Source organism: Ylistrum balloti, unplaced genomic scaffold (genome assembly GCF_031769215.1).
Source record: "Ylistrum balloti isolate Yb309-2 unplaced genomic scaffold, AGI_CSIRO_Ybal_v1 Utg371146, whole genome shotgun sequence".
Lineage (NCBI taxonomy): Eukaryota > Metazoa > Mollusca > Bivalvia > Pectinida > Pectinidae > Ylistrum > Ylistrum balloti.
This window is the reverse complement of record NW_026782628.1, coordinates 189,692-215,013: the sequence shown is the minus strand read 5'-3', so window position 1 is coordinate 215,013 and position 25,322 is coordinate 189,692. Positions and strand designations below refer to the sequence as shown.

The following is a 25,322-nucleotide window of genomic DNA, read 5'->3' as shown; positions in this document are numbered from 1 at the left end:
TTCTTGATTTTTAGAACAAAGTTTGATGTTAGGAGGAGTGTTTCAAACTCTTCCGGTTTCGGTGCACCCAAACGCTTTTAATATAATTTGGCCCCTTATATTTGCTGTTCTTAGCCAAAAAATTGAAAAAAATTGCGTGGAGTCAGAATCTCAAAAGTGACGTCATGTGATTGATATGATGTTGTGATATATTTCTTATCTTTGTTTTTGTTCTTCAAAATATGAAACAGAGATAAAGAAAGTTTAGAGATGACGTTGGATAAAAAAACATCGTTGCAAGTAAAGTAAGAGGCCTGGAGGGCCTGTATCAGTTCTTTAAGATACACCATTTTCATAGGCATCGCTCACGTTTAACTACAGGAATAAGGCTATAACAACCTGGCTCAAGTGGATGGCTGATTTACAATACATATTGATTGAATTTACGACTGGCAGGCTGGAGGATTTCAGGATTTGTCTGATGGCTATAATAGCCAAGGAAGTATAACATTGATGCAACATATGCACACATGCCAAACGTTCTTTTCCCTGCAGGACAAAGACAGTAATATGCCTTGATAGGATCATCTTAATCAGTTGTTTCAAACTGGATTCAAACATAGTACTTTGTTTGTGACTTGTGGCGTGAATGAATCTGACCTCGAATGAGATCATCCGCAAGCTGGTATACCCAGATCTCATTGTCACCTTCATTTGACTGGTGCTCAACAATATAACCAAGGGACAGTTTGATTTGGTAAATACCACATGCTAATGTTTCAATGAACTCAAGATTCAACTGAGGAAAGGAAACATTTGATTGTCCTAGTTTTTGCCACTCATTTTCGGCTCTACGAGTCATGTTTGGATCCTCCGCAATCCGCTTCACAAGAGCATTATCTATTTGCAAAAGAGATACCATGCGAGTTGTAATTTGTATGCATCTCTGCTCATGCTGGGGGTCTGAAACGTATATGGGTCCTCTGAAACCATTCAGGTTTGCGACTACTATACGTACAAGTTTCCCAATAATTGTAATCAGATGATTTGAAGTGAGTGTATCTTTAAACAGTACCCATTTTTTCAATCTTCCATGGTAAGATTCTACAACCCAACGTACCTTGGTACAACAACGATCATCGTTAGCTTGTTGGTAATCCAGTTGAGTCTTACCAGGAGGCAGGAAATATAGCATTTTTGCATCATAGCCCAACTGAGCAAGGAGATCAAATACATCCCTGAAACCACGATCTACAATCATATTGTCATTTTCGCGTAACCAAGATCTTAGAAGATCAAAATTGATGCTGCCATAGTATGGTCATATTGTGTCTAACACCTATCCATCAGGTTACACAACTGACATGAATTTTAGATAATTGGTTTTCTTTTTCAATGAATATGTATTGTAAATCAGCCATCCACTTGAGCCAGGTTATTATAGCCTTATTCCTGTAGTCACAATTTTTTTCAATATTTTGGCTAAGAACAGCAAATATAAGGGGCCAAATTATATTAAAAGCGTTTGGGTGCACCGAAACCGGAAGAGTTTGAAACACTCCTCCTAACATCAAACTTTTTTTTTTAAAAATCAAGAAAAAATCACATGCCAAATTTGACAAATAATGTTTACTTAAAATGACAAATAGATACCAATGAACAAAATAAGTGATTATAAGAAGCCTTGCCACGAACCCTTGCCGTGTTATGGAGCCATTTCTGAACCTTACCTTATACCCTCAGTAAATGTCGCAAATTCTATAATACTTCAGGCCCTATGGGCCTTTTGAATTTTTTAAGTGCTATTTCAGAGGAGTGTATTGGGGTGCTATAAATGACACATGGTTTGGATTAAATCGGGTCGTGGGGAAAATTCCATTGTTCATGAAAGAGGTCCTTTGGATAAATATTTTCATCGGCAGGATAATAAAGAATTTTGTTTTATTTCACCTATTGTAACTCACTCTATCTTCCTCATGTGCCAACAATCACTGTTATACAAAATTAAGCCCACTTCACTCACTTGTTTCTGACCAAATTTGGATAAAATCTTATTAATCCTCTTGGCATTTTGGACTCCGCCGCTCCCGCCAGATGTGGCAAGTCCCTTCATCTCAGGACCTTCAGACTAAATTGGTACAAATTTCATGCATTCCAACAGAAAATGCAAGATTTTAAAGTCCCTCCTTCCCAAAAGGCCCCGAGACCCACAGTTTATACTAAACCAGACCAGGGGAGTTTTATTTTCCCTATTGGCCCTCCCCATACTTGCCTCAAATCAAATAAGGACAAAATTAAGTCATTCCAATAGAAGGATTTTAAAGAATTTGCTCTATTTTGCTATTATGACCTACTCCTCCCATCCCAGGGAACCGACATCCACTGTTTATATAACAAGAGGCCCATAGGTCCTGTATGCTCACCTGATTTAGTTCACCGAAACAATTTAAGATTTATATCTAATTCCCCATATTAGGTCCCATCCTTGTCCCAAGGAGTCGAGACACACCAAAGAATGCTGCAGATCAAACTGGGACAGGATCTGACATTAAAACTGAAGTAGAATGATTTCAAAGAATCTGCTCTGTTTCTACTTATGGGCCCTGCCCATTCTTCGCTAGGAGGCCCGGACCAACCATTTATACAAAATTGATTCCCCCTTCACAATAGAACTCTCCAGACAAATTTGGGCAAAATCTAATTATTCCTAGTGGAGAAGTAGGATTTTAAAGAATTAACACCATTTCTCCTATTGGATCCCACCCCTCCTGCCCCAAGGGACCGAGACATTTACACAAAATTGATTCCCTTTCACCCAAGAATGCTCCAGACCAAAATTGGTCAAAATCCTATCATTCCTACAGGAGGAGTAGGATTTTAAAGAATTTGCTCCATTTCCCATATTCGGCATTGACCCTCCTACCCCAGGAGGCCAAGATCCACCTTTATACAAATTTGGTCCCACTTCACACAAGAATGCTTCAGACCAAATTTGGGTAAAATCTATTAATTCCTGCTGTAGGAGTAGCTCAATTTTTCCCTATTGGTCCTAATTCTGTCCCAATTCTGTCACTATCTATGAAATATTGAATCCTATGCACTTGAGGATGCTTCAGTCCTTAACTGTGCAAAACGTAATCATTCAAACAGGAGGAGTAGGATTTTAAAGAATTCACTTAGTTTTCTCTATTGAACCTTGGTCCAGGGGACCAAAACTTCTTATTGTGCCCTGCCTCTTCTGCCCCAGGAGGCCCAAGACCCAATGTTTACATAAAACTGAACCCCCTAAATCCACGAGGAAGAGGAAACTTCAGCCAAGATTTGGTCAAAATCCAATCATTCCTACAGGAGTTGTAAGGTTTTAAATAATTGGGACCCACCCCATTGGGCAAGGTGAGATAAAAGTAGATAGTTACTAAACATTCTGAATATTTTTTCTAAATTACAAAACTATCAATATATATAATACTTAATATGTCATAAACAGCTGATGGAAGTCCACACGAAATTTGAATGTTATTGGTCCAGTCTTCTTATTGTTTTGTTTTTAGCTACTATGTATCATTATCTTGTTGTGAGTGTGATGTTAATGTTCTAGGTATAAGGATATAACAGTAGTTTATGTCCCAGTAAGACCTTGTCAGAGACCTAAAACACAATAACTCTACAAAATATCCTTGACTTTGGTCAGCGATTTTTATTCCACTGTTAACTTTAACATACATATGCATCAAATGAATATAAATCTAAAAAGACAAAAAAGATATCAACAAGTGAAATATGGCCTGATTAGTTAACAGGGTAGATGCTTTAAGGATTCATAAATGAGAAATGCTGACTCGGGTCTCTTTATATCATATCCAAAAATTAAAAAAACAAAAATTTAAACATATGTTTGTTTTCATTTCAGTCATTTTCAGTAAATGTTATAGCAAAATATTTTGGCAAAGTACAATTCACATGCAGTAGTAATTAATTTAACAGTATCATTTTACACATCTCCTCACAAGTTAGCTATCCCAGCTAGATAAAAGGGACACAGTAAATACAAGACAATTGTATTATTAATTCAACATGTCAACATTGGCTATAAGTAAAACCAACTAAGTGCAAGGACTACAGAACAGAGGGCAGTTCAAGAAGGACAGACAGTCACAAAGGAACAGACAGACACAAAAGGACAGACAGCCACAGAGGGACAGACAGCCACAAAAGGACAGGCAGCCACAGAGGAACAGGCAGCCACAAAAGGCCACAGAGGGACAGCAGCACAAAAGGACAGACAGCCACAAAAGGACAGACAGCCACAGAGGGACAGACAGCCACAAAAGGACAAACAGCCACAGAGGAACAGGCAGCCACAGAGGGACAGACAGCCACAAAAGGACAGACAACCACAAAAGGACAGGCAGCCACAAAAGGACAGACAGCCACAGAGGGACAGACAGCCACAAAAGGACAGACAGCCACAGAGGGACAGACAGCCACAAAAGGACAGACAGCCACAGAGGGACAGACAGTCACAGAGGGACAGACAGCCACAGAGGGACAGACAGCCACAAAAGGACAGACAGCCACAAAAGGACAGACAGCCACAGAGGGACAGACAGCCACAAAAGGACAGGCAGCCACAGAGGAACAGGCAGCCACAGAGGGACAGACAGCCACAAAAGGACAGACAGCCACAAAAGGACAGACAGCCACAGAGGGACAGACAGCCACAAAAGGACAGACAGCCACAGAGGAACAGGCAGCCACAGAGAGACAGACAGCCACAAAAGGACAGACAGCCACAAAAGGACAGACAGCCACAGAGGAGCGGACAGCCACAAAAGGTCAGACAGCCACAGAGGGACAGACAGCCACAAAAGGACAGACAGCCACAGAGGGACAGACAGCCACAAAAGGACAGACAGCCACAGAGGGACAGACAGCCACAAAAGGACAGACAGCCACAAAAGGACAGACAGCCACAGAGGGACAGACAGCCACAAAAGGACAGACAGCCACAGAGGAGCGGACAGCCACAAAAGGTCAGACAGCCACAGATGGCAGTCCAAGAGGGTCAAAAAGCAATAAAGCAGATGTAGACAGACAGAAGGTGAGGAACAGACACAGATGAAACACATTGGTAGTTTGAACCCAATGATGACCATCTCATTCTCCATCCTCATTGCACTGACTATCATTTTCTGTAATTCAACACTGACTAGCCCATAATCCAGATCCACACCTACCAACCCATTCTCCAACTCCACACTGACCAGGTCATTCTCTAGCTACACACTGACCAGCTCATTTCTAGCTTCACACTGACCAGCTCATTCTCTAGATACACACTGACCAGCTCATTTTCTAGCTACACACTGACCAGCCCTTTCTCCAGCTCCACACTGACCAGCTCATTCTCTAGCTTCACACTGACCAGCACATTCTCTAGCTACACACTGACCAGCTCATTCTCTAGCTACACACTGACCAGCTCATTCTCTAGCTACACACTGACCAGCTCATTCTCTAGCTACACAATGACCAGCTCATTCTCTAGCTACACACTGACCAGCCCTTTCTCCAGCTCCACACTGACCATACAGTTCCCCAGCTCCAAACTGACCGATCTATTCTCTAGCTTCAAACTAAAAATCACCAGTAGCTGAAAACTGGAGCCTGATGATGGTGAGCTGAAAACTGGATCCTGATGATGGTGAGCTAAAAACTGGAGCCTGATGATGGTGAGCTGAAAACTGGAGCCTGATGATGGTGGGCTGAAAACTGGAGCCTGATGATGGTGAGCTAAAAACTGGGGCCTGATGATGGTGAGCTAAAAACTGGAGCCTGATGATGGTGAGCTGAAAACTGGAGCCTGATGATGGTGAGCTGAAAATTGGATCCTGATGATGGTGAGCTAAAAACTGGAGCCTGATGATGGTGAGCTGAAAACTGGAGCCTGATGATGGTGAGCTAAAAACTGGAGCCTGATGATGGTGAGCTGAAAACTGGGGCCTGATGATGGTGAGCTAAAAACTGGGGCTTGATGATGGTGAACTGAAAACTGGATCCTGATGATGGTGAGCTAAAAACTGGGGCCTGATGATGGTGAGCTAAAAACTGGGGCCTGATGATGGTGAACTGAAAACTGGATCCTGATGATGGTGAACTGAAAACTGGGGCCTGATGATGGTGAGCTGAAAACTGGGGCCTGATGATGGTGAGCTAAAAACTGGGGCCTGATGATGGTGAACTGAAAGCCGAAACCTGATGATGGTGAACTGAAAGCTGAAAGGTTGTGATAAATGTTTATTTAAGGCAAGTCATTATAGTAGTTCATTATCGCATTGTTGACATTCATCTGATTCAATGTAATGTAGTATTTGGCCACATCTACATCTTCTGTGTCTGTTACTCCAAGAAATTCCTGTAAAAGTTCACTCATAACCTGCTCTACTGGATCAGGATCCTGGTAGTAGTTACCTCCCTGCACAGCATCTCCTCTGTGTGAAGGTATGTCCTGCAAATTTTCCATGGTTACTGGTTCCAGCGTATTGTATATCTTTATATAATCTAACTCCTCGCTTGGTTCTGATGCTCCAGGTATTTTCTGTAATCATTCATGATACAAAAGTTTATTAATCTTCTTTTTCTTTCCAAGAGATTATGGTTCAGTATTCTTCAGATACATTCTAGAATTTTAATTTATCATCAAACAACTAAATTGTCTAAATTGTCTGAAATACAATTTATGAACAATCTCTGACGGAGTGAATCTAATTAGAAATCATCTGTTTTTGTATCAAGTTTGATAAAAAGATAAAACAAGATGAGGTTAACTTCTAAAATATACCATTTTCTGAATGTACCAACACCATTAACCATGTAGACATTAATCACACACAGACTTTGTCATATAAACATTTGAAAGAGTAAGGAGCAATTTTTATTTTACTTTTTTCATTCCCCTTACAAAAAATGTGTAGAGGACATAGCATTATATTTATGACCTTTTCTAGGTTGACCTCTGTTGGCTTGACCCCATGTAACATTTGTAATTTGTTCCACATCTGGTCATCTTGTTGCTTTTTTTGCTGAAATGAAAAAAAAAGTTAATTATCAGACCGAAAAGAACATAACATACACAATCTTATTACAATTCACATCTTGTAACGACCATCAAATAAAAGTCACAGTGACCTAATTAATCTGCAAGGCACTGCTAGTTACATCCTCAGAATGAATGGCAGAGTTGCATGGAAGTAATTAATGTATGCACTTTTCGCCTTAAAAGCCAGGTATGATTTACTGATGATCAGACCCTTCCATCCAAGCCACTTAAAAAAGATATTAATAGACATGTCAGTTGATACAACTTGTCCGGAAGGAATACCGGTATCTAAAAGAATTTGCTATATCTCAACTTTTGTACCCAATCCCTCAGCCTCCCTGGGGCCAAGATCAACAATTTACAATGTTTACAGAATTGGTTTTTCCTTTACCCTTGGATTTAAAAACTAGACCTCTGTTTCATCTATTGAGCCCTATGGCCACGCAAGAGTCATCCCAATTGTTTATACAAAACTGAGTGCACTTTACCCTAGGATGCTTCAGACAAAATTTGGACAAAATCCTAACATTCTTATAGAAGTAAAAGGATAAATAGAATCTGGGAAAGTTCTCTACTGGACCCCATCACTGTGGGTTCTAGGTCTCCAGACCCAACACATATACAAATTGAGTCCTTTTTCCCTCAACGATGCTTCAGGCCAAATTTGGTAAAAATTTGTTTAGTTCATTACTTATAGTGACTTGTATAACAAGAGGCCCAAGGGGCCTTAACATCACCTGAGGAATATATGTCAATAATCTGTGGATTTTAAAATGTTGCAAAAAAGTAACAACACTTGTGCAGGACCATGTGTAAAACATCTGTACCAAGTTTGAATATGACCCACCGAATGGTTCTTGAGAGGAAGTCCATAATGTCTTAGCCAAACAGATGCCAGGGTGTCCCCCTTTTTCCCCCTCCTGCGACCCCTATTGGGGCCACACCCTTTTTCTTCGCAAACTTGAAGCGGCTGCCCATGGGGATGCTTTGTGCTAAGTTTGGTCAAAGTCCATTCAGTGGTTCTTGAGAAGAAGTCGAATATGTGAAAAGTTAACGACGCACGACGACAGACAAATCATGATGGCAATAGGTCACCATTAGCCTTCGGCTCAGGTGACCTAAAAACTTGATGGACAGACACATGGCATATTCTCACTGTTCTATTGGACCATGTGAGCTAAAAAGCTTGGTGAGCATCACAAATATACTTTACTAACATCATTCTATGTTAACCATAAGTTTCACAGCAATTTGCCATAATTTTGTATCTATCAACTTATATACAATGATGCATTCCATGTATCAGAATTTCAGAAAGGATACAAACCTGGTTTGGTTCTGTGTACGCAATCCCTCTGTCCTGACATCGCTTTTTGCGAACTGATTCTCGGACCTGTCTTATCCGATCAAGATGGTTGTCATCAAAAGGTTCTCCTTCACCTCCTATTGAGAAATCAATATTCTACACCAAGAGGAAATCAAAGTTCTGAAGTTCAGTTATATATATGTATTTGTAATTTTTAATACAAACTATCATCCAACACATGAAAAACAACTAAACACTTTATATAGAAGATGACTATCAACAGCCATTCTGAAATTTGAATACAATTTCCATCAAATCAGTGTAATTTGTGCAAAACGTACAATTTGCTGAATCAATTTAAAGTTCCAGATTAAGACATTGCCACTGACAGTGTTACTGGATACTGACTACAAGACAACATTAAATGTTTATAACAGATTATAATGGGTTTATTAAGTTATAATATGGTGAGTGATGACACACAGCTTCAAGTCCGGGTACTGTTAATGTCCTCATTCCTTGTCTCACTTTATCATGGTATGTAGATATACTGTTGTACATACTTTATATATTATGTAAATACATATGTAAAATATTATGAACCTAAAATAGTTTTTTTTAATGTTTTTAGTGATAAACATGATTCATATCACAAATTGAATTTTCTTTCTACCAGAGACCTATGCTTAGCCTATATAACACTGTCTTCCAGATGATTGTACAAAGCAAGTGTGTTCAGTGTGGAAACAAATGTTATGTAGCATGCCCCATTATCACAGTACTTTGATATTCACACACGTCTGATTCATGTGTGCTGCTATAACAAAAATATTATGCATGCACCGAAACCAAATGTCAGGGTGCATGAACACTGCATGTATATTAAACAAACAGACAATCTATGAACATAATAGTTTTGAACTTAAACATTCAAAAGCTTCTGTAGAAACCAAAGTTTCACTTTGTCAGAAGCAACTCATGATCATAGCAGTATAAATTCCTAATACTGTTTGCTGTCTTTTGATTGGCTCCAATCAAAACGAAGGCTTTAAGAAGGCTTCAATCTAGATTATTTCTTAAGCAGAATAATGTTTTAGTCATTGCATCATGAGCATATCATCGTATGTTCCAGATCATACAAATCAGGTAAACACAGAGGTACATGAAATTTGACATCAGATGTGAATAAATAATGGATTAAACTGATGTGTTATTTATTCTTTTTTAATATTTCTTATTGAAGAGTAGTACTTACTGCACCCTCAGATTCATACTCGTATGACACACTGTACCTGTGGCAGGTGAACATTCAGGGAGATTATTAATATTTGGATTTAGAGGCATGTACTGTATATATATCTTAAAGAGAGAAACCAGCTATTTCATCTTTCTATCTGAGTGCTAAACGAATTTGATAATAATGATTCATTAACGTGATGTTTAGACCCATAAAGCATAAATGAACACTCAAGTAGGCAAAGTTTGACCACAGAATTATTATATACAGTCTGTTACTAGATTAAGCTTGTTTTCCAATCCTCAGTAAACCTAGTCATCATTTATTTAACATCTGTTCTTAAAATATTCTTTAAACTAAAATTGACAACTGCTTATAGTATATGATAAGGCATGTAAAACCAGAGATGTTTATGTGCTATATATATCAGTGATAAAAGTCACAGAACAATAGTGGGATGAATTCTTTCTTGTAATTGGTTTTATTCCCCTCTGAATCAACATATAACCACAATTTTTAGTAAAACTTTGATGGCCACCGCGCCATAGCATGAGCTCAGCGGTCCTTCGGAACAGTTGAGCTATAAAGAGAAATTTTAATGTTTCCTCTTTCTGTTGTATTCTGTTTATAAAATATCTTTTTTCATTTGTAGGTCTATTCTTTATCTTTCCTTCACATTCCACTTCATCAAGACAAGATTTCCTCTTACACCTGGTCAATCAGATATAGTATTTACATAGATTAACTTACCTGTTCGTTCAGCTACAGAGGCTGAGGTGGTGTTTGACATGGCAGCTGCTACCTCTGGTCTAATTTTGAACGAGATGATGTACTCAATCATTGCTCGTCTGTTCTCATACACAACAAACTCGTTGTAGTCCCGTGGACAACCCTGAAGAATACGACAAGTCCATACAGTTGTCCCCACAGGAAGTTAGGTATTGACAAATGGTTATAAAATATCCTTAGATAGCTATATGTGCTACCTTCTGTAACATCAACTTTTCCTTTGAAGGAGCCAAAAGCTATATTGATATTTTTATGCGGGTCAGATAATTGATGTTACAATGAAATCTTGACATACCTAAACAAGGAGATACCTAAATGTAGAGAAACACCCAAATGAAAAGATGTCTGTTTTTATTGAAACACTGACCACTACTGAGTCGTAAAACCTCCAAGTCCCAGGTCGTACATTCTCCTTCTCAGGTTCTCGTTTCAGGGCTATGTCATACTGGCCTTCAGGGAAACACTGGTAAAATGGAAAATATTGGTAGAGTATGTACAGTGATATCGTGGACGTTTAGCCCACTCACATCTACTGCTGTTCTTTAAATTCACTGACTAAAGCTTATTTATGCTGACCACTCAAGTAATAAACACAGTATTCCTGGTCTGCCAACAACAGGGTAATATTTTAAAATAGTCTTAATTATTTTGTGTCCAACGACATGATGTTTCTCTTCAGAAACTTTCTATACTCAGCTCATAAGTTTTCACTTTTCTACTACTGCTATTTCCAAATCAATTTGAAGAAAAGATGATTTGATTCAGTGTAATAATACTTAATACGTACTGTGTTAATAACACTCACTGTATATATAAGGATTGATTGACTAGGACATCAACTGTGACATCACAACACAATGATGTCACTTAATTTGTCATATTCGCAAAGCTGTGGTGACAGAATATCACCAATCTGCATGTGTCTAAGAAATCATGTTTTCATGAAAGTTTGCGAATATGTTTCAGTAATGTAATTAACATAATCACATTGGATAGGACTTTCTGATTTTGCCTCAGACTTGCTAAAATGGAAATTCTAAGTAATAGTGTAATACTACTTTCTAAATCTCAGATGGAATAGAAATCATTTGTCAATATTTGTTTTGAAGCATAAGGAAGTATTGGAAAACACTAGTTGCAAAATACTATTCATCTAAAGAAAATGTAACCTTGGTAAATGTTAACCACAACATACTTGTTGGCTAGGGAAAATATAACTTTGGAAAATGTTAACCACAACATACTTATTGGCTAGGGAAAATGTAACCTTGGTAAATATTAGCCACAACATACTTATTGGCTAGGGAAATGTAACCTTGGTAAATATTAGCCACAACATACTTATTGGCTAGGGAAAATGTAACCTTGGTAAATATTAGCCACAACATACTTATTGGCTAGGGAAATGTAACCTTGGTAAATATTAGTCACAACATACTTATTAGCTAGGGAAATGTAACCTTGGTAAATATTAGCCACAACATACTTATTGGCTAGGGAAAATGTAACCTTGGTAAATGGAGATTTCTTTAAATCCAGGTAGATAATAGTCACAATATACCACTCTGCTAGAGATATTGTAATCCTGGTAGATTACAGTCACCATATACCACTCTGCTAGAGATATTGTAATCCTGGTAGATAACAGTCACAATATACCACTCTGCTAGAGATATTCTTATCGTGGTAGATAACAGTCACAATATACCACTCTGCTAGAGATATACCACTCTGCTAGAGATATTGTAATCCTGGTAGATAACAGTCACAATATACCACTCTGCTAGAGATATTGTAATCCTAGTAGATAACAGTCACAATATACCACTCTGCTAGAGATATTTATCCTGGTAGATAACAGTCACAATATACCACTCTGCTAGAGATATTGTAATCCTGGTAGATAACAGTCACAATATACCACTCTGCTAGAGATATTGTAATCAGTCACAATATACCACTCTGCTAGAGATATTGGTACAGTCAGTCACAATATACCACTCTGCTAGAGATATTGTAATCCTGGTAGATAACAGTCACAATATACCACTCTGCTAGAGATATTGTAATCCTGGTAGATAACAGTCACAATATACCACTCTGCTAGAGATATTGTAATCCTGGTAGATAACAGTCACAATATACCACTCTGCTAGAGATATTGTAATCCTGGTAGATAACAGTCACAATATACCACTCTGCTAGAGATATTGTAATCCTGGTAGATAACAGTCACAATATACCACTCTGCTAGAGATATTGTAATACTGGTAGATAACAGTCACAATATACCACTCTGCTAGAGATATTGTAATCCTGGTAGATAACAGTCACAATATACCACTCTGCTAGAGATATTGTAATCCTGGTAGATAACAGTCACAATATACCACTCTGCTAGAGATATTGTAATCCTGGTAGATAACAGTCACAATATACCACTCTGCTAGAGATATTGTAATCCTGGTAGATAACAGTCACAATATACCACTCTGCTAGAGATATTTATCCTGGTAGATAACAGTCACAATATACCACTCTGCTAGAGATATTGTAATCCTGGTAGATAACAGTCACAATATACCACTCTGCTAGAGATAATCCTGGTAGATCAGTCACAATATACCACTCTGCTAGAGATATTTATCCAATATACCACTCTGCTAGAGCTATTGTAATCCTGGTAGATAACAGTCACAATATACCACTCTGCTAGAGCTATTGTAATCCTGGTAGATAACAGTCACAATATACCACTCTGCTAGAGCTATTGTAATCCTGGTAGATAACAGTCACAATATACCACTCTGCTAGAGATATTGTAATCCTGGTAGATAACAGTCACAATATACCACTCTGCTAGAGCTATTGTAATCCTGGTAGATAACAGTCACAATATACCACTCTGCCATAGATATTGTAACCTTGGTTGACACTAGTCACACTTGTTAAATATAACAAGCAATATACAGCATATACTATATATACAGAGAATGTAACCTTCACTCAGGTATACACTAGTCACCAGAGGTCCTAGGTTTGATTCCACATGACTAAATTGATTTAAATAATGACATCTGTTAAACATAATTCATATGTCCATTGCATGTTTAAGTATGCTGAAACAGTGTTGAAATGGAGAGGACCTGCTGGTTAGGCAGGTGTAAAAAAAATTAACACAGTAGTGAATTACCTTGGAATCTCCCAGTATGACACGACACTTGAGGATGTAGGCGTCGCCCAGGCTGTCCATGTCCTCAGTATAATATACACATTTTAACGGGTTATCACTGTATAAAGAATAATTATCAAATTAAGTGAATTTATCTATCACAATTTGACAGTAATTAGTAAAACAGTGCTGTGATCAACATTGTTTACCTAGTTTTAAAATGAACAATTTACATTAAGAATCATATGCAAGTTTTTGTTTTTAGTGTCCCCTTTTCTCGATATCATCAGGATTAACCAAATATGTATGAATAGAGGAATTAAGCTTCATGTAGAGCTACACAAAACTTTTTACAAAATTATTACAATTTACAGTAAACTTTGAAGAGTATGTGAAATTCAGAAATTGAAATGTGTTGGAATGACCTTACATACAATGTAGATATAAGTGTTTGGTTTGGTTAAGATACTTTAAATACTTGGAGAGCAATAAAGCTCTACACACAACAAAAGAAATTTTTAATATGGCACAATTAATTCAAATTAACAAAGACATATTAACAGTAACCTGTAAGAGCAGAATCTGAAATGTGTGTTAGGATGATCATACATAGATATAAGTATATCTGAGGTTTGTCTATGATAGCTTATAGATTTGAGAGACATAAAGCTCAACATCTATAAAGAAAACTTCAATATCTAGCTGAACTGAAAACCAACAGTCACAAATTACAATGAGCTAACTAGCTCCATCAGGTACTACACAAGAAACTTTATGTTTCAAATTTCAATATTGCAACCTTGACAATTGTTTTCTCAATCTGACCCATAAATTAACATGCACAACTATGGACCGAAGAAAGTCTCCATATTAAATTTGAGAACTATCCATCCAGTACATCTGACCTTTCAACAGTGATAACGCAGTTGTTTATAGAAAATGGGCGATTTGAACTGTTCATCAATCATCAAATTTGACCATTAAACCTTGATGAGACTTACCTGAAATAAATACCTTTGCCGAAATAGCCCATGCGACTGAGTCTCTGGTCCAATCCCTCCTCACAGATTCGACTTTTATCAGCCTTGGTTCCATGGTAGAGGTAGCGTATGTTTAAATCAAACCCTAAAAAAAAATCCTTTCAATACTTAATGCTGTTTGTTGAATGGCACTATACAAGTCCTCAATCACAACAGAAAAAGTTTAAGGTGGTTGGTTTCCAAATTTTTTCAGCAATATTACTGGTTCAGTTTAATTAGATAATTGTAAGAGACTATGAAGAAAACAAATATCAACAAAGTGTGTTTGTTTAAGAGGTTTCTAAGTCCTATCCCTCATTTCTATTCCTGACATTTTAATATTCAACACTGATTCTAGACAATGATTGGCCAAGATATTAATATATGAGGCATTTATCAAAAGTGAAAAAAAAATCTTTCAGTCCCAGATCAAAAGTTAAAAACAGGCTAGTTAAGCTTGTAAACTTTTTTCTGTGGAATTTTACAGAAATGGAGAAAGAAATTTATAGGAGGAATCCAAAAGATCATCTTTAAAAATCTGCTAGTGTAGCACCTCTCAACAATGCTGCTGTACAAAAGTTATGTCCCTTTGATTGGTGACAGTTGGTATTGACAGTATTACATATTATTATATCTTAGTGTTATCGGTCAATTTCAAATGTGACAAGAGGCCCAGGAGTGTTAACATTCACCTGAGTTACGATGTCACAATTCTTCTTGTAACATGTCATAGAAATAATCCTGTTTACAAAGTAGGATAACGAACTACATTGCACTTGTAATACAAATATAAAATGTCCATAACAGTAACTGCCATCCCATGTTTAGGATTCTAACAATGTTTGAAGTAAAAGAAATTACATTTAAATAAATGTACTTTTCCTACATGAACTCTTCCATCTATTAAGTATATTTAATGGAATCTATCATATGCCGGTATTGAGAAGATTTCTGAAATTTGAATGAATTGGAGCTTTTTTCCGCCCCATCCACCAGCCCCTTTGGGTCAGCCATAGTCAATATGCACATACCATCAAACTGTCATCCTATAATAACGAATAATGTAACCAAGTTTCATCTGTTTCCAATAGAAAATAAACAAATTATGTTAAAAAATATAATTTTCCTATATAAACTATAGTAAATTTTACTCCCTCCTCAGAGAGAAAAGTGAGAACCTGGGGTCATGAAATTTACAATTTTGGTAAAGCACACCAAGACACTTCCATCCAAGAAGAATATCTAATTCTACCATACTTCAGAACTGAGAAGAAGATTTTGAAATTTCAGTTAATTTGCCCCACTTTTTGGCTCTGTCACTCAGGCCCTTGGGGTGGCGACCATATAAATAATGGTTATCCTTTGGCCATGGAAGGTATCTGCCAAATCTCATTTAAATCGGTGCGGGAGTTTACCAGACAAGTAAAAAAAGTAATAAGTTTAAAGGCACATGATTGGCTAAAGCTGACACTAAAGTGTGGGACACTTTAATAAAACAGGCATCCAAGTGATATCCTATAACACAATCATCTTACCTGGATGTCTACGTCTCGCTGTATCCTCCATCTCTGACTTAAATCTATCTAACAAATACAGGTTTTGAATTCGTTCTATTCTAGTAATCTGTATTCCTGTATCTGTGAACTCATCAAGAATTTTATCATATTCCATTTGTCCCGGATGCAACTCAATAAGTTGTACATCCATGGAGTGACCTGGTCTATGATTGGTCGATTTCTCTTTCTCAGTCCAATTGATAGGAATTCCATCGGTATCAAAGACAAATGGCTGTAGTCCCTGGTCCTCATTATTCCTCTGCCATTTTGTCATATTATTCAATCTAAACTTGTGTTTATGATTTTCCTGCATTGATTCAGCTTCTGATTTACTTGCAGCGCCTATTTTCAATAACTCTGCAATTTCTCTTGAAATTTCATCTTCTTCGTTATTTCCTAAACTCCTTCTTCGTTCATTTGAAGCTCCTTGAGGTTCATATATTTCTTCATCACTAACTGATGTTTCTTCATTTTCACTGAAATCTGAAGATATTGGTATTGTATATTCATTGTGTTGTCTATCGTCATCACTTTCATTGTCTGGATTATAAAATTGATTATCAGTGCCATTCATAGGAATAGTATCTGGCACTTCAAAACGTCTTGCTCTTCTAGATGACATCAAGGAAAAAGATTGACCTTTAACCTGAGGTGATGAGTTTGTTCCAGATAAAGGTAATGTCAGTAGTGAAGATGACCTTTTACCTTTGGCAGGCCCATCAGTATCTAAATCTCCTGATTCCTTAATTTCAGCAGTTCTCTCTTTCAGGTGGCTGGAATAGCCAATTAGAAGGCCTTTCCTGATGGCTTCTTCAATGTTTCCACCATTATTTTGTATGTAATGACTCCCTGTTGATGAAAAAAAATTTTTTTGATATACTGATGTTGAAGAATTTATCAAACTTATCAAAACTGCAGTGATACAATAGGAATGCTATTGTGATGTCGACCAATCAGAGCAGTACCTTCTGGTTTCTGCATTGAATTTTGCCAGTGACTCACCTATTGGCCATGGTTAGGACAATCATAGTACTGTGTCTATAGTCTGCTGTCAGTATAATGTGACCCAGGATGGGGACACACATGTTACTGTGTCAATAGTCTGTTGTCAGAATGATGTGACCCAGGATGGGGACACACATGTTACTGTATCAATAGTCTGTTGTCAGTATGATGTGACCCAGGGTGGGGACACACATGTTACTGTGTCAATAGTCTGTTGTCAGTAAAATGTGACCCAGGGTGGGGACACACATGTTACTGTGTCAATAGTCTGTTGTCAGTATGATGTGACCCAGGGTCGGGATAAACATGTTACTGTATCAATAGTCTGTTGTCAGTAAAATGTGACCCAGGGTGGGGACACACATGTTACTGTGTCAATAGTCTGTTGTCAGTAAAATGTGACCCAGGGTGGGGACACACATGTTACTGTGTCAATAGTCTGTTGTCAGTATAATGTGACCCAGTGCATCCATAGCAGTAGTCTGTATGTACTAGACTTTATCTTTCTTGTAGTTTATATATATCTCAAACATTATCACAAGTTCTAGTCTAAATATATCAGACTTTAACTAGTTGAAGTCCATATATATCAGAAGTTATCATTAGTTATAGTCTACATATAACAGACCTCATCACTAGGTGTAGTCTATATAACAGATGTTATCACTGATTATATATCAGACATTATTGTTGGTTTTAACACTTTTGTATATACTAGGCTTTATTGCTAGTTATACATGTAGTCTATTAAATGTACCAGATTTTTTCCCAAGTTGTTGTGCTGCTAAAGTTTCCTGTTGTTGTATAAGTATAGCTAGTCTATGGTCTTTTTCCTCTTGACAAGTGTTGGCGGTCTGATATTGGGAGGCCATATAGGCATCAGATCTGAAAACCCCAAAAAGAACATAGGAGCATCAACACGAAAAAATATACAATGGTTTATATCACAATTACTTGACAACATTAACAACTCTCAAAGTGCTAACTTGCATGTATGTTATACCCCCTCCCAGTCCCTATTTGTAGTGTAACAGAAATGAGTAATGAAAAACATCTTGCAACTGCAGGGGTTCGAACTAGTGATCCTTTGGTCTCTAGCCAGACACTCTACCGTTTGACTAAATGGATATTCTGACTTGCCAAGGCTAGTAAGGAGACCTACAATTTGTATACCCTCAGCTACTACAGTAGGAGACAGACACAATTATTGCTTTAATTTTAAATATTGATTTATGGCTTTATCTTCTGTAAGGTTAACTGAGAATTCTCCTCCATGGACAGTAAAACCTTTGTGAGTCATCATATCTAAGTACAAATAGTAACTGAAAACTTAGTTTTATTTTTTTAGATGCTGACCAACCAAGTACTAGAGTAAATTTCCTGTGTGTATATTATGCTATATGTGATATTGATCATGATTTTGAAGCTAACTCACTGACATTCCAAAGGGCTCTGAATATATTATCTTGGTATCTACAATGAAACATAAATGTACACAGCTGATAATGACAACTTAAGTGTTGTGCAACTTGTGGCTACTACTAGATATAGATATATTGTGTCTTGTGATTTAACAGAAAAAAATATCATTGATAATTTTACAATTCAAAATTTTGATATTTACCTCTTTAGTTAACATTGATGCATTGAGTTCCGCAACGTGAGGAAGGAAATTTTTAGTCCGTGTTAATAATAGTTCTGTCAAAATCCAGATAAACAATCGCCGTCTCAAAGCGCTTTCATTGCACTATTGTACTACTATTCGATTCAAACATATTCGTAACTCAATCAGGAAGTTTTACTTTCGTTTTGTGGATTTGGCGAATTTAAGTGATGAAATTCTGTGATTGATATTGAGCAACTTCTCGTGACAAACACTCACGTGGACTTGATCATTAACAGTTGTTTACAAACAAGAAGCGAATGATTTCTTACTGAGGAACATGTCAGCGGTATGATTGTGGAACTCTCCTGAAGGCTGACGGGAACGTCATTGCCGCCGTCTGCATGGTGCTAATAATGGCGGGGTGATTTCAAATTTGTCAGCGCAAAATGTCCCTAAGGAGCTTTCTGTTTGGTTCTGTGGCATCTTATGCCTCTGTTGTTGTTTACTACATGGTGACAAAAAACAAGACAGGTACAACATTACATGTTTTCCGTGTTTACTGTAGAGGATAGATATAAACTTCATAAGTTTATGTCTAGAAATTAATTATGTGACGGTTTTGTACGTTATTATAGGGAATTATTAACATATAGGTAGTTTGCTGGTCTGTTAAAACTCCAGGAATCGAACATTTTGAGTAACGAAGTCGATATGCACGTGTACTGTACATATACATAGTAATGTCTCGCTTGTCAGTCGGGGAGTCTGCTCAGCCTTAGTTGACAACACACTCATTTGGTGAAGGCTTTGGGTTCTGTCCCATGATCAAGACTTTGTACAAACCTTTTGTAAAGAACCCTACCAGTTACCAATCAATCACTGTGTTGGCCCTTATTACATGTCTTGTCAAATGTGTCGAGGCAATTCTTAATAATCTTTCCCCATATATTTCCACATTCTCGTCCTTCCACTGTGTTATAGAGGACAGTAAATCTAACACATGCTGCATGTCTACGACTTTAGCAAACCTTATTTGTAATTACCGTTTCAACTCTGGCCAAGTAACATTAGGGAATTCTATTAGATGTCTGAATAAAATCTCCCACAGCACCCTTAGTTGTCTGAAAAGCTACATAATTTACCCTATCATTTGGTAGCTGTGTTAAGACTGAGTATCTTTCAATAGCCTTGATCCATTCTTTAAATTTTTCCTGGTAGATATCTGTAAAGGATTCTTACCTAGAGATTGCTTTGTGCTACTGGTCAATACAGGTTTAACTCAGTCTGTCACTGTGCTGAATATCTAGTCCCAGTATTCTGGGCTTAAGCAGAGGATTCCCCTGCCACTAGATCTGTCTCTAGGTTGGTGCAGTGCAGGCCATAGAGCTGGTGGAACTCCAAACCCCAGTCGTGATGGTTCTTTATGATGGTCTGTGGCATTAGTAATGGTGTCTTCAACACAAGGTTCCAGGCTTCTGCTCCCCCTCACTACTATTATCCCGACCACAGTGGTTCTGATATCAGTTCTTGTGGCATCGGCGAAAGGTTTTCCGAGGACGGCTTCTGTCAACCTGTATTTCTCTTGAATGTTTTTGTCTGTTGTTGGCTGGTTGCCCACCAGTCACTGTGTATTTTCGTTGACCACTTTCTGAGTTATGGTATAAGTGTTAATAATATTGGAGTGTTGACTGCAATCAAGTTCATTTGACAATAACCCTGATCATGGCACCAAATCAGTCTATATATACCACTGTATGTCATGTATATATATATATAGGTCTGTAAGTCCAGGTTTGAAATTTGAATAACCTTTCTAAATTATTTATCCAAGTTACATACCGGTAGTTCACAGTACAGTATAGTACAGAAATATTACACATTCTCACTACCATGGCCCAACATTACCTTGTGTCATAACTGGCAGTGGTATAAATATAACCAGAGAAACCAATCATATTGTTCTCTTTATAATCTGATAACAATCCCCAATAAACTGTCTCTAGAATATTCAAATTAGTTGATATACTTTAACACTCTGTTATCTATATGTAGTGTTGTAATTAAGAATTTCTGATTAGGCTGCTGAAACATATCTTAAGCAATTTTTCCCAGTTCGCTCTCCATTAGTGCGAAAGATTCTGACTATATATATCTGCAATGTTATTTTGTCTCAGTCTAGGACTGATATAACGCTGATATATATATAGTCAGAACCCTTCAAATTAGCATATCAGAATATTAACCTAGGTTTACATAGACTGAGTCATATCCATATATGTTTTATGTACAATTAATTTGTTGAAATGGAATGAGTTTTTATTGGTATATTAATGAAAGATGAATGTGAAAGGTTCATTCTGGATTAACTATTAAGATCATATGGAGACTGTACGAATGTCTGATTTTTATTTCAGTAGTCTTAGTACTTAAGTAACAGCCACTGTAGTTAATAGTTATACTGTAACTGTTGTTGTATCTATATACAGAGCTACCCTCCAAGTTAGAACCACCTAGTCAACACATCCTCACTCATGGCATTCCTGACAGAGGTCCCAACATTCATGTCTATGAAAACCATGTTTTAGCTTATGACCAGGCAAAGAAAACCCCGATTTGGGTAGCTGAGAGGATAACGCAAAAACATGTTAATGGTGAGTACATATCCATAAGTAATGTTATATTGTAATAAAAGAATGATAAGATTATATAAATAGGTTTTGTGGTAAAAACAAAGACTTTTAATTCAAATTTTTGAAATGCATGTATACAGTTTAGGCAGATGAAAATAATACCTGACCTGGCCTACCCCAGTATTAAAATGGTAGAATATAAACTGGAAAATCAACAGTTGTATCTAGAATAGCATGCAAACCAAAAATACATTTAGTTCTAAGTCATGTTGGTTATGTATGCATGAGTGTTAATACTAAAATGATGGTTTCTTCAGGCCCAGCAGAGAGGAAGAATATACGATTCAGGCCTGACCCAGATGTATCATCTCGATTCAGTGCAGATAATTCTGACTATCTGAGAAGCGGATGGTCTCGAGGTCACATGTCACCAGCCGGGGACAATAAATATTCTCAGGTACAAGTTAATTTGTTGTTTAGTGAGCTGTGTCATATATTACAAACAAAATTATGATAAACATTGAGGTTTCAAAATTAAAACAAACTACATTGTATAATGTTTATAACTCATCATCAAAATCCAGGGCTTCTACTCTCTATCCATGCAACAAATTTGACTAAAACTATCAAAATTTACTTCACAACAATTACTGTGAAAAAGAATTTATCACATAACCGACCCGTTTTCCCATGTCATACGCCCCATGTCATAACAATGGTAATACACATGTGTAATAAAGGTTTGGGGTCTGCTGATTGGTCAAAACCATGTGAACGTATTCATACGCCCGCGCGCATACTACTTTTATTTACTACGACAACAAACTGTAGTAAAATATGGCTGACCAGATCAACATTGGCGACACAGTTTTTATTGATAAGAAGGGGACTGGTGTGGTGAAGGAGATAATCCCACGGGGGTTTGCTGTATTTTATAATGTTGAATTGTGTGGGATTGACTTTCAAATTGAGCTTGAGAGCGATCGTATTGAAAAGGTGGTAGATCCCTCCCAACAGCAGACGACCGCTCCGGATGGCGGTCCTGTTGCCCCTGAACCAAGTGGTTTCGTTTCAGTCAGAGAAGATGAGGTGGGAAGTTTATACAGGATCAATCAAACAAGAATACGTTGAGCAAAACTTTGTATGACATGAAACTTTTGTATAAATTTTTTGAGTTACCAGAAATAAATGAAAAGCTATCATTGAAAGTGACAGTGACTCACAGTAACTTGAGCAGTTAGGCCGAACCTGATGACCCGTGATGACGAGGCGAGTGACGTCATGTTACCAATATCAAGTGAATTTCCAGAAGATTTTTTTGTGTGATTTTTAAAAGTTATTTTGGCATTAAACAGAATTTAAATGCTTTACTTTGTCGATATTATTTTGGAACATAACAATCTCTTATTCAATAATTGAAAAAAGGTACTATTTGCAACATGGATGGATAAAACTATGATTGCTGTGCGTTGGTTTTGACCTATATAGAAACAGCTGATTGCATAGTGGAAGTAAATCGTAGTTTTCTGGCGATTTTTCCATTTTAATTGGTTATGTGATAAAAAGAATCTTACACTCGTGTCAATGTATTATGGAATTTATTAAACTCATTCAATAAATTCCATAATACACTGACACTCATGTAAGATCGTCTATATATCAACTTGTTGGCCGAGATGGAAATGTACAAAAAGTGTCAAACAGGTGACTTTACATTATGTATCTGAAGTTCACAATACATGGATTGTTACGTGTTTGTAGTTAACCATACATGGACTGTTACTATGTATGTGTAGTTAACCATACATGGACTGTTACTACGTGTGTGTAGTCAACCATACATGGACTGTTACTACATGTGTGTAGTTAACCATACATGGACTGTTATTACGTGTGTGTAGTTAACTATACATGGACTGTTACTACGTATGTGTAGTTAACTATACATGGACTGTTACTACGTGTGTGTAGTTAACCATACATGGACTGTTACTATGTGTGTGTAGTTAACCATACATGGATTGTTACTACATGTGTGTGTAGTTAACCATACATGGATTGTTACAACATTTTTGTAGTATTCATACATGGACTGTTACTTCATTGAATAATCATTTTTTCACTTTAATATAAAGGAAACATTTTGTTACAGGAGGCCATGTCACAGTCATTTTATCTGTCCAACATTGTACCTCAAAATCTAGAAAATAATGCTGGCTTCTGGAACCGTCTGGAAATATACTGCCGTGAACTGACACAACGATTCAATGCTGTTACTATATTTAGTGGGCCGATGTCTCTCCCTGTCACTTCAGATGATGGTAAACTGGTCGTAACTTATCCAGTGAGTATTGTTCAAAGTCTCTTTTGTACTTTTAATTTAATGTTTACGAAAATAAGGTATCCCAGAAAAAATTATTTTGAGACAATTTCTTTGTTCCATCAAGTATTTTCTTTCTTCTCTTTTTCTAATGCAAGAATATTTCATATCTGTTTTTTGAAGCAATTATATTAAAGCCTTTTGAAATTAGAAAATACAGGTTGCTATATTCTTTATGCTATATATGCATTCAGTCTATTTCAAAGTAAATGTTTAAATTTTTAACTTTTTAAGGAAATTGTTCCAAGTACTTGTCAAATTGAGATTAATGTAAAGATATAAGTATTGCAATTGTGCGTGACAAATTTTTCCAATCAGTATTTAACATTTGTGAAATGTACATTGTGTATACGGTTGGGCTATGCTTTTCAGACAATTATTAAAATTTGTAGGTTATCGGAAAAAACCAAGTGGCTGTTCCAACCCATTTATACAAAATAATCATTGTGGAGGATAAAAACTCAAATCCTGTAGGGATTGGTTCATTTATTGTCCCAAACAAGCCAATCGGATTTGAACATGCCTTAACCGAATATCAAGTTCCCCTGGACGAGGTTGAAAGAAAAACTGGAGTCCGATTTACCCCGGAGCTTGATACTTCACGCCTTGGTGATCTCTGTGAGATAGATTCTTGCAAACTTATGCAGAAAAGTGACTTTGAGTCTTATTTTATTGGGAGACGTTTGAAAGGTGCTCGGAATAGAGAAAATCTTGATAAAATTTGGAAAGAATTTGAAGTGAAAGGCGGAGCTCCATCACAAAACCATATTGATATGTATAACCAAAAGTTAAAGGATTTTGAGAATGAAATTCACAAACCAGAGGAGTGAAAAAAAAAGCAAACCTTGCATAGCACTGGTGAATCTATATTCAGATAATTTAGCATAGGAAAATCAATGTAGATAAGGAAGCCTACATATAGCTAGTGTCATGTCTTTGAATAAATATAATTGAATATTTCAGGTAAAGTTCAATAGGACAGGTTATCCTGTTCACAATGTATTCTCTACGTTATTGTATGTATTTTTTGTTTCACAAATACAAATTCAACATGAAAATCATATTTGCTGAATGACAATAAATTATGTTATCAAACAAAACATTTTTGAGGATAGGTATTTGAAATTTTCAATTGAAAAATAAACTTGATCTGTTACACAACATTTGCAAAACAGGCTATCAGCTTATATTAATCACTCTTGTTGGCCCAAATGGATGTGCAGGGGGGTCTTGCTGTGGGAGAAAACCGGAGTACCGGGAGAAAACCGGAGTACCTGGGGAAAACCCATCTGCGCCATCTGACCTTCCTTTCAACAAATCTTTTATTGTAAATGATATATGTTTTTAGCAATATGTGCATGACTTCGCCTGAAGTTCAGAAATACATGTTTTTAACTGATATAACTTTTAATAAAAAATACTCTTGACCAACATACTGGTCTATGTGTTCATCTCCTGTATAGAAAGAATACAATTATTGAGAATTATGGTCCTTGCCCTAATCAGTTTACTAGGTGCTAAAGTATTTAAATTTCAGAAAATGA

General features: G+C 36.9%; 3 protein-coding genes across 3 annotated transcripts; 2 read left to right on the top strand and 1 right to left on the bottom strand.

Moving 5' to 3' along the window:
- Positions 1-1,380: 1,380 nt before the first annotated feature.
- Positions 1,381-5,101, top strand: LOC132561094 (repetin-like). The gene is made up of 3 exons (XM_060225824.1): positions 1,381-1,387; positions 4,074-4,729; positions 4,784-5,101. The coding sequence occupies exons 1-3, from the start codon at positions 1,381-1,383 to the stop codon at positions 5,099-5,101; spliced, it is 981 nt and encodes a 326-aa protein (XP_060081807.1).
- LOC132561101 (uncharacterized) lies at positions 4,377-18,855 on the bottom strand. Its single transcript, XM_060225832.1, has 10 exons — positions 18,787-18,855; positions 17,920-18,047; positions 16,137-17,006; positions 14,584-14,707; positions 13,604-13,700; positions 10,778-10,873; positions 10,372-10,513; positions 8,406-8,521; positions 6,978-7,061; positions 4,377-6,577 (listed from the first exon to the last, which is right to left on the bottom strand). Exons 2-10 carry the CDS (start codon positions 18,032-18,034, stop codon positions 6,281-6,283), a joined length of 1,941 nt encoding a protein of 646 aa, XP_060081815.1. The 5' UTR covers positions 18,035-18,047; positions 18,787-18,855; the 3' UTR covers positions 4,377-6,280.
- A 175-nt stretch (positions 18,856-19,030) lies between these two features.
- On the top strand, positions 19,031-25,322 carry LOC132561102 (nuclease EXOG, mitochondrial-like). The gene is made up of 5 exons (XM_060225833.1): positions 19,031-19,299; positions 21,255-21,419; positions 21,716-21,855; positions 23,551-23,742; positions 24,171-25,322. Exons 1-5 carry the CDS (start codon positions 19,215-19,217, stop codon positions 24,606-24,608), a joined length of 1,020 nt encoding a protein of 339 aa, XP_060081816.1. The 5' UTR covers positions 19,031-19,214; the 3' UTR covers positions 24,609-25,322.

Coding starts and splice junctions, on each gene's coding strand:
- LOC132561101 (XM_060225832.1), bottom strand. CDS start 18,034: ATGGCCTCCCAATATCAGACCGCCAACACTTGTCAAGAGGAAAAAGAC. Junction 8,522..10,371: donor CTCTGTAGCTGAACGAACAG/GTAAGTTAATCT, acceptor ATTTCTCAATAG/GAGGTGAAGGAGAACCTTTT. Junction 6,578..6,977: donor CAGAGGTCAACCTAGAAAAG/GTCATAAATATA, acceptor GAATGATTACAG/AAAATACCTGGAGCATCAGA.
- LOC132561094 (XM_060225824.1), top strand. Junction 4,730..4,783: donor AGACAGCCACAGAGGAACAG/GCAGCCACAGAG, acceptor ACAAAAGGACAG/ACAGCCACAGAGGAGCGGAC.
- LOC132561102 (XM_060225833.1), top strand. CDS start 19,215: ATGTCCCTAAGGAGCTTTCTGTTTGGTTCTGTGGCATCTTATGCCTCT. Junction 21,420..21,715: donor AACGCAAAAACATGTTAATG/GTGAGTACATAT, acceptor TGGTTTCTTCAG/GCCCAGCAGAGAGGAAGAAT. Junction 21,856..23,550: donor GGGACAATAAATATTCTCAG/GTACAAGTTAAT, acceptor ATTTTGTTACAG/GAGGCCATGTCACAGTCATT.